Source organism: Triplophysa rosa, linkage group LG16 (assembly GCF_024868665.1).
Source record: "Triplophysa rosa linkage group LG16, Trosa_1v2, whole genome shotgun sequence".
In the NCBI taxonomy this organism is placed as follows: Eukaryota; Metazoa; Chordata; class Actinopteri; order Cypriniformes; family Nemacheilidae; genus Triplophysa; species Triplophysa rosa.
Genome location: NC_079905.1, coordinates 893936 through 902438, shown reverse-complemented (window position 1 = coordinate 902438; position 8503 = coordinate 893936). Strand labels below are relative to the sequence as shown.

The following is an 8503-nucleotide window of genomic DNA, read 5'->3' as shown; positions in this document are numbered from 1 at the left end:
TGTGTAGTTTGTGTTTGACCTGATGGTGTGTGTGTGTTGTTTTGTGTAGTTTGTGTTTGACCTGATGGTGTGTGTGTGTTGTTTTGTGTAGTTTGTGTTTGACCTGATGGTGTGCGGGAGGATGAATGATAATGTGGCTCTGGAGGAGTGTGTTCTTCACTCGTGCGCTCCGCTGGATACGGCGGTGCGTCTGTCTCGAGCTCTGACTCTGGCCGCTCTCAGAGAGAAGGAGCGATCGGTTGATCTGCACGCGGCCGCTCATCACTGCGAGCTCATGGCCTCTGATCTCCTGACGTTAGCAGCATCAGCCGGAGGTCAGGGTGCAGGTCCCATCATCAGAGCCGTGGATCACAGAGGCGCCAGCGTGTTGGACTGTCTGATCGAGTGCCGCCAGAAGACGGTTGTGTCTCATCCGGCCGTACAGAAGTGTCTGACAGACGTGTGGTACGGAGGCCTGCAGTGGGACTCGTGGAAGATCCCGCTGTTGTTTTTCTCTTTGTTGTTCTGTCCTCCTCTGTGGCTCGCCCTGTCACTGCCTCTCAGACACAGGTAACAACTTTCACATTTCATTCTAGAATTAAACATTTACTTCTTTTTCTACCTTTGTAATGATCTTTTCTGTTTAAAGTAACAGAAATGTACTGTATACTAAAAACATCCACAATTGAGAAATGATATTAAAGACGTCAAACCTCTGAAATAGCACAAATGAAAGTGTGGCAATGATATAGTGACCAAAAATATCTCATGAAAACTAAATAAATGTTATATTTGACCTAACTTGGGCTTTATTCAGGGAGGATTTTAGACTGCTTTTCCTTCGCTTTCCGCTGATTTTGTTAAAACGAATTTATTATTAGTTTTAGTATAGTTTATTAATATTTTGAATTGGATTTTAATTTACATTTAAAAAAAAATGTTGGTTAAATATATTTTGGTGTACAGCAAAATATTTCGGTTAATTCATTCATTCATTTTGTTTCACTTTTAGGTTTTGTTTAGTTTTGAATGAATTTCCAGTTAATCATTTTAGTGCTTCAACTTCAACTTATATTTCAGTTTATTGCCTTTTTGTTTTCTTATTTAAATTGTATACGTTTATCTTTTTTATGAAGTGTTTTCAGATCATAATTAGACCTCTATTTTAGATGCGATTGTGGTTAACAACAGAAACGTTTGACATTCTGGTCGGTGTGCAAAACTCATTTTGAGCGAAAAACCAGCAGCCTTCAAATCAGGAGAAACATACGTTCACTTCCCTCTGGTGTTGTATGCCAGACGTGAGAATCAACTGCCCTAATAGTTTTTCTTGTCTATCTCCACACAGTTTCAACACCATCCCCATCGTGAAGTTCATGAGTCATCTGGTGTCACACGTCTTTCTGTTGGCTCTCTTCATCCTGACCATCGTTTGTCCTCGGTCTCAGGCCCCTCTGATACCCGGCTGGTCTGAATGTCTTCTGCTCATCTGGCTGTGTGGCCTGCTGGTGTCCGAGCTGACGTTCCCCGGCGAGCGAGCCGGTTTGGCGTGGATTCGTCTCCTGCTGCTGGGTTTCTCTGCCGCCGCTCTCCTCTGTCACATCCTCGCCGTCTTAACTCAGCTGTGTTATCCGGCTCACGAATTTCACCAGCACTGCCTGTTCGCCCGGAACGTTCTCCTGGCGGTCGCCATGACGCTGGGCTTCATACAGCTTCTGGAGTTCCTGACGTTCCATCATCTGTTCGGCCCGTGGGCCATAATCATCCGAGACCTGATAAAGGATCTGTGCCGCTTCGCTGTCATCCTGATGCTGTTTCACACGGCCTTCACACTGAGTCTGACGGCTTTATATCAACCTGTGTATCATCCAGCAAACCCTCAGGACAACAGCAGCGCCAACGCCACCGACGTCGCCGTGCCCGGCCCTTTAAATATGTCCTTTCTGCTCTTCTTTGCTTTGTTTGGCCTGACCGAGCTGGATAAGATTCCAGTCGTGGAACGCTCGCCTCCCGCCACGGCCGTATTGGCTAAAATGTTTTTTGGCGTGTACCTGCTGTTGACCTTCATCGTGTTGATCAATCTTCTCATTGCCATGATGAGCGACACTTACCAGCGCATCCAGGCCCAGTCCGACACCGAGTGGAAGTTCGGTCGTGCCGTTCTCATCCGAGATATGTGCCACAAGTCTGGAGTTCCCTCTCCGTTCAATCTCTTCAGCAACCTCTTCTATTACATGAAGATCATCTGCAAACGTGGAGGTGTGACGGCGCTTCATATTGACTTGTTTTATTATACGACGTGGTGTGTTTACATGTGTGTGTGTGTGTGCGTGTGTGCGTGTGTGTGTGTGTGTGTGTGTGTGTGTTGTGCAGGTCAGATGTGCTCTTCTGATGATCATGATGTGATGAATGACGATGAAGATGCTGAAGGTTTGTCCAGCTCACGTTCTCTAGACCTTCTGGCTCAGACGTCAGTCAGTTGGGTCAGAGGGAACAAAAGATCACAGATCCTCCCCGACGGCAAGTACACACACACACACACACACACACACACACTTCTGTCAGCTGTCTATGTGATCAATTCATTTCATGTAAACTCAAACTGTCAAACATGTTTTTGATCAAACACTCCGTTTCCCATAAATCTTCCAGGAAGAGATTCAAGTTCTCGGGATGTAATGATGTGACGTCTTTAGGGATGTAACGATTCATCCTGATGTTGAGATGTAAATGAATCGCAATACATGTTTTCAACAGCAGAGGCCGCTGTGTTTACTGCAGACGTGGAAAATGTGGATATGCAGATATTTATTAAATGTAAAAAAAATCGTTTGTTTGTTTATATTAGAGACTTTTGTATTATTCGAAATTGTTTTGAAATTGCAGTCTAGTTTTGTTATTTGACATAAAAGATATTTTATATAAGATATTTATCCTGAATGCACACCAACTCATGGGGACTCGCTTCACCGTTGGGACCAAAATTGGGGTTCCCATGGGCAAAAAAAGCTTATAAATTGTACAGAACAATATTCTTTAAATATCTAAAAATGCAAAAGTTTTCTATGATCTTTAGGGGATAAAATATACAGTTTGTACAGTATAAAAATGATTACGCCTATGGACTGTCCCCAGACAGAGATAATAAACCAGACGTGTGTGTGTGTGTGTGTGCGTGCGTGCGTGCGTGCGTGCGTGCGTGTGTGTGTGCGCGCGCGCAGGCAGTCAGGTCATGATCTCCAGGTCTGGAGGACAGCTGCGTGTGGAGAACGTGGTTGACTGGCCGATGGTCGTCCAGAAGTTTTTAGCCCAGCGCAGACAGAGGGACAGATCGTCTCCGGATGAATCTTCAGCGTGAGAAACCATCTGCACTGTGTCATCTCTATCACCTGAGCCCAGATCTGATCCTTCTGTTTGATAAAACATTATAATAATGGTTACGGTGATGATCATTTCTGGTTTTTAGCACTTATTATTCATTGTTTGTGTGATGTCATACACCTGCGTCTAGACGAAAATGCCCCTTTTCACAAAATTGCATACTTAGGGGCCATTCACACAGAACGCATCTTTGCGTGTAAAAACGCCATGTCGTGCTAACTTGCTACTATAATCAGAAGCTCACAGCGCTTGCACCGCCTCCAAATTATTCTGATTGGTCCACTGCTTTGGAACTGACATTGCTGCGTGTAGAATTTGTAATTCTTTTAATTTGAGACGTCTATTTTTCACAGTTTGTACAGAATGAGACGAAGTATTTACTCAGCAGCTCATACATCAGCATGTTCTATATAGTATGCGTGGGGTCAGCATGCATACTATATCCATCATGTTTTCTTTGTCATGCGCTGTGTTCCTTCGCCTATGATGATGTATTTACAATCCGCAAAAAGAATTCACTGTTGTTAGACAAGTACAATTGAATCACAAGGAATACATTTGACAGATCACTAATGGCTGTAATACACTACAAGACTTTCGAGAAGTCCAGACTTAAAATCTGAGCAAATGTCTTGTATTTTAGCCTTAACATATAAAAAGAACCGCCAACCCTGCTGTTATCTGGCCTTTTTAATGTAGTTGTTATATTTTTTTCATATGGAAGTAGGTGATTTTGTAGTTTTCTCCCAAGTTAGAAGTTGAACTAAGTGGCGCTCTGTGGAGTTTTGACATTGTGACTTGAATGAAACACAGCCGTATAAAAACCACTCAAGCACTGCCCAGAGATTGTGTTACGCTATTGTTATTCATTTTGTGCTGTTTTATTCCTTGTGCCATCAGTGTTAATGAAATATATATCTCTGTTTTTTATTTAGACTTTTTAAAATGTATTTCTGTCTACATGTAAAGGACACACATGGTAAACTTTACAAACCGTTCGTTCGTCTCTATATGACTGCAAACAGGACATGTGTAGAGAAATGATAGAACAGTCATAAATTCTGTTTGTTTGAAATAAAAAGCATTTTATTGGTATAGCATTGGTTTATTATTGCTGGGTTCATAAGAATTGAGAGCTGCTGTACAGTTCACTTTAAGACATTTTTATCTGTTCTAAAAATGACATCGATATGTATTGAACAAAGTTTCACAAACAAGACTAAAAACTAATCCCAGACTAAACTGTGTTGGACTTATTTGAATTATCTTGACAACATATCTGCTATCGTTTTCTCTTAAAGGGATACTCCACCCAAAAATGACATTTCTCTCATCATTTACTCATCCTCAAGTTGTTCTAAACCTGTTTACATTTCTTTGTTCTGTTGAACACAAAATGAACTATTTTGAAGAATTTAGGAAAGCAAACCGTTCTAGGGCACCTTTGACTACCATTTTAATTTTTCCGACTATGGTAGTCAATGATGTCCCAGATGCTAACATTTTTCCAGATATCTTTCTTTGTGTTTAACAGAACAAAGAAATTCATACAGGTTTGGAACAACATGGGGGGGGGTAATTCTTGGGTGGAGTATCCCTTTAAGATTTGGACCAGTAATGTTTTTTCAATTTAATTCAATTCCATTTAAAAGCTTTATTGTCTATCCCAAATACACTGTAAACCCAGATAAGTTGGCAATGCTCAAAAAATGAAGGTAACTTGTTGGTTTAAAATTTGGATTACTGTTAAACTAAAGTAAGTGTGACTTAAATATTTCATTCATCCTTCTCATGAACTAAGTAGGCAGAACTTATTTTTTAATTACACAAAGATGCATTTTTAAGTCAACTAAACTCAACTCTTTCAGATTCTTTTTTAAACATATTTTTTAGTGTTAATACGCATAAATCAAACACCTCAACTTATGCAGCTCAAAATGAGCAAGAAGAGACTGATCTCAAACTGGCATTAGTACAGTCATTGCTCACTGATGCCATAACACGTGTTACAGGTCACATGTGCCTCCCACAGCCTAAGCGCATGCACCACTCTTCTGATCAATGGTAACCACGAAACTGAACAAAATATGTCAAACTCTTCTAAATATCCAAGATAAGTGAACATTAAACAAGTCTTTAACTTGAATGAAAAACACATAAAATAATCCTATTTTAAAATATACTCTCCCAATGCAGTCTGATGCAAAGCATGCTGGGAATTGGAAATCCTCATCGACCAATTGTGTTGAATTAACATGTTTCAATTAAGTAAACTGAACAAGGTGCAAATGAATATTTTTGAGTTTTAGTCAAAACTTCAAGTTAATAAAAAATAATCATTATACTTTACTCAAAAGTAAAAATGTGTTGCAGTAACTTAAAATATTTGAGTAGAATTAAGTTAACACTACTTAAACCGTTTGATTATTTTGAGCATTTGGGTTTACAGTGAGAAAATTGTCTTTAGACAAAAGGCTCAAACCCACAAACAATTCAAACAATCATCACAACAACACTCTACATTACATCCATTGCTTCACAATAATAACATACAAATTCATTTTAATTTTCTAAGATATTTTTTATAAAAGTTGCTTTAACTTAGTCCTGACTTAATCCAAACCCTGTATTTGAAACCGGGCCATTGTGTTTTTCTCCATTACATGTGTGAATATAAATCAACATGACGTGTGACCCTTTACCTGCTACACCCGAGATCAGATCTGACAATCTGACAAGAAATGACGTGTCACAGGTCTGATGTTCTGAGATGAAACAGACGCTTTACTTCATACAGATATATGATGATTTCCACAGCCACAGGAAGTCTCTCTCAGTTTTAGGTGCAGATAAATGGCTTTTATGCCTCAAACAATTCATATCTTTGTGTGTGAATTCTCTGTCAGGTTTAACTTTGGACGGAGTGATGAGAGGAAGAATAAACATTTGTATGAGGTAGAATTCTTCACTTTTATGGATGTTGATCTTTGGCTCTGTGTTTATACTCCGAGAGAGAGACAGACAGACATTCACCCTTCCTGCATTAAGATGAAGATCCGTCTTCCAGAAATGTCCTGAAGTAACTTTCATTCACATCTTTAATGTAAATTGATGAGTTTACATGTATTCGACGTTAAGAGCAAACAGATGACATGTTGCTCGTTTTGTGTCTGTGATGCTGCACTCTGATCTCAATCTGATCTCAATCTATCTGTTTAAAAATTTGGTAGAAAAAACACGAAACTCTTGGATTTTGCCAAATTATAACCATTTTGTGTTACACAATAATGCCATTTAGAACACTTGTTCTTTTCTTCATGCATCTTTTTGTTTATTTGATCACATTTACATGAAAATGGCCGCGTGTTTGTGCACATGTGAAGTGTTTTCTGTAAAGGTTCAGCTTTTCTGTCATGGTTCTGCCTCTCCTAGTCTAGGATTTCCTGGTCCTGAGGCAGAGCCATGACAAAGTCTTTGTGTGGAGAGATTTTTAGTGTTAACATGTCCTTTTGACAATAATATGCGTTCTCTCCAGTGTCTCGTCATTAGCCCCGCCCCTCTCATTTCGCGTATTGCTTCCCGTCTGTGTTTCATTACCCTCACCTGCCCTGTGTCATTATCCCTCGTTTGTATTCCCCTGTATAATGCCCTCGTGTTTCATTGTCTTGTGCTCGAGGATTGTGTTCTGTACATGGTGTATCCAGTTCGTCTTGTCTCTCGTCCAAAGAATCCTTTGTCACCTGTTCCTGTCATGTTTCAACGTCCCAGTAAGTGTTTAGTTTAGTTTAGTTCGTCAAGTGTTTTATTCAGTATAGTGTTTAGTTAGTCCTCGTCCTGTGTTTGTTTATCGTTTTTTCTTGTTCTTGTGTTTTGCCCCACCGTGGGTTTTTGTTTTGTGTTTATATTTGTTAATAAAAGTCTTCTGTTACCCCCGCATTCACGTCTCCCTGCATTTGGGTTCTCCCGCCACGACAATCGTGACAGAATCCTCGACCCAATATTGAACCCAGCAGGCAGGATGGACACGGTTCGCTCCCATCAGGCTCGTCTCCTCTGCGGCATTCGCCAGGGAACCGGAGACGTAGATGACTACGCGGGCCGGTTTCTCGAAGTCGCAGAGGAGAAGGTGTTCGGGGAGGAGGAGTTGGTGACGCTGTTCAACGCCGGTCTCAGGGAGCCACTCTCGCGTGCTGAGATGAGGTCGCTGAGACCGCTGGACTTTGATGCAATATGGCTGTATGCCGGGGATCGATCAGAGTCCAGGGTCTCAGTTCAACCCACCTACTCATCTCCGACCACCAGGCGGGTGGCTCGGCTGAAGAAAAAGAGGCAGCGGCGGGCAGCACGGGCCTCTCCCCAGCCGGTGCAGCCGGCGTGCAGTCCGGTGCAGCCGGAGTCCAGTCCGGTGCGGCCGGCGTCCAGTCCGGTGCGGCCGGCATCCAGTCTGGTGTGGCCGGCATCCAGTCCGGTGCACCCGGCATCCAAGTCCGGTAATCCAGCCGGTGTCCAGTCCGGTGCAGCCGGCGTCCAGTCCGGTGCAGCCGGCAGCCAGTGCCCTGTCCAGTTTGCAGTTGTGTGCCCAGCCCAGTCCAGCCGGGTTCCGGTCCTGTGTCCAGTGTCGTGCCCAGTCAGTGCGGCCGGTGTCTAAGTCCAGTGTCCAGTCCGGTGCAGCTGGCGTCCAGTCCGGTGATCTAGCCGGCGTCCCGTCCGGTGCAGCCGGCAGCCAGTGCCCTGTCCAGTTTGCAGTTGTGTGCCCAGCCCAGTCCAGCCGGGTTCCGTTCCTGTTTCCAGTCCGGTGTCCAGTCCGGTGATCCAGCCGATGTCCAGTCCGGTGTCCAGTGTCGTGTCCAGTGTCGTGCCCAGTCGGTGCGGCCGGTGTCTAAGTCCAGTGTCCAGTCCGGTGCAGCTGGCGTCCAGTCCGGTGATCTAGCCAGCGTCCCGTCCGGTGATCCAGCCGGCGTCCAGTCCGGTGATCCAGCCGGCGTCCAGTCCGGTGATCCAGCCGGCGTCCAGCCCAGTGCAGCTGGGAGCCAGCCCGGTGCAACCGGCGTCAAGCCCTGTCCAGCCGGCCTTCCAGCCGGCGTCAAGCCTTGTCCAGCCGGCCTTCCAGCCTTGTCCCAGCTTTGTCCTTTGTCCCAGCTTT

General features: G+C 43.6%; 1 protein-coding gene across 3 annotated transcripts in view; it reads left to right on the top strand.

Moving 5' to 3' along the window:
- Positions 1-4440, top strand: part of trpn1 (transient receptor potential cation channel, subfamily N, member 1) — a 25059-nt gene extending 20619 nt beyond the window's left edge. For all 3 annotated transcript variants that reach the window (XM_057355687.1, XM_057355686.1, XM_057355685.1), the window contains 4 exons: positions 92-549; positions 1328-2238; positions 2353-2503; positions 3205-4440. In XM_057355687.1, the coding sequence (XP_057211670.1) occupies positions 92-549; positions 1328-2238; positions 2353-2503; positions 3205-3337 (1653 nt within the window). In that variant the 3' untranslated portion in view covers positions 3338-4440. The remainder of the gene's footprint in view (positions 1-91; positions 550-1327; positions 2239-2352; positions 2504-3204) is intronic.
- Positions 4441-8503: the final 4063 nt, after the last annotated feature.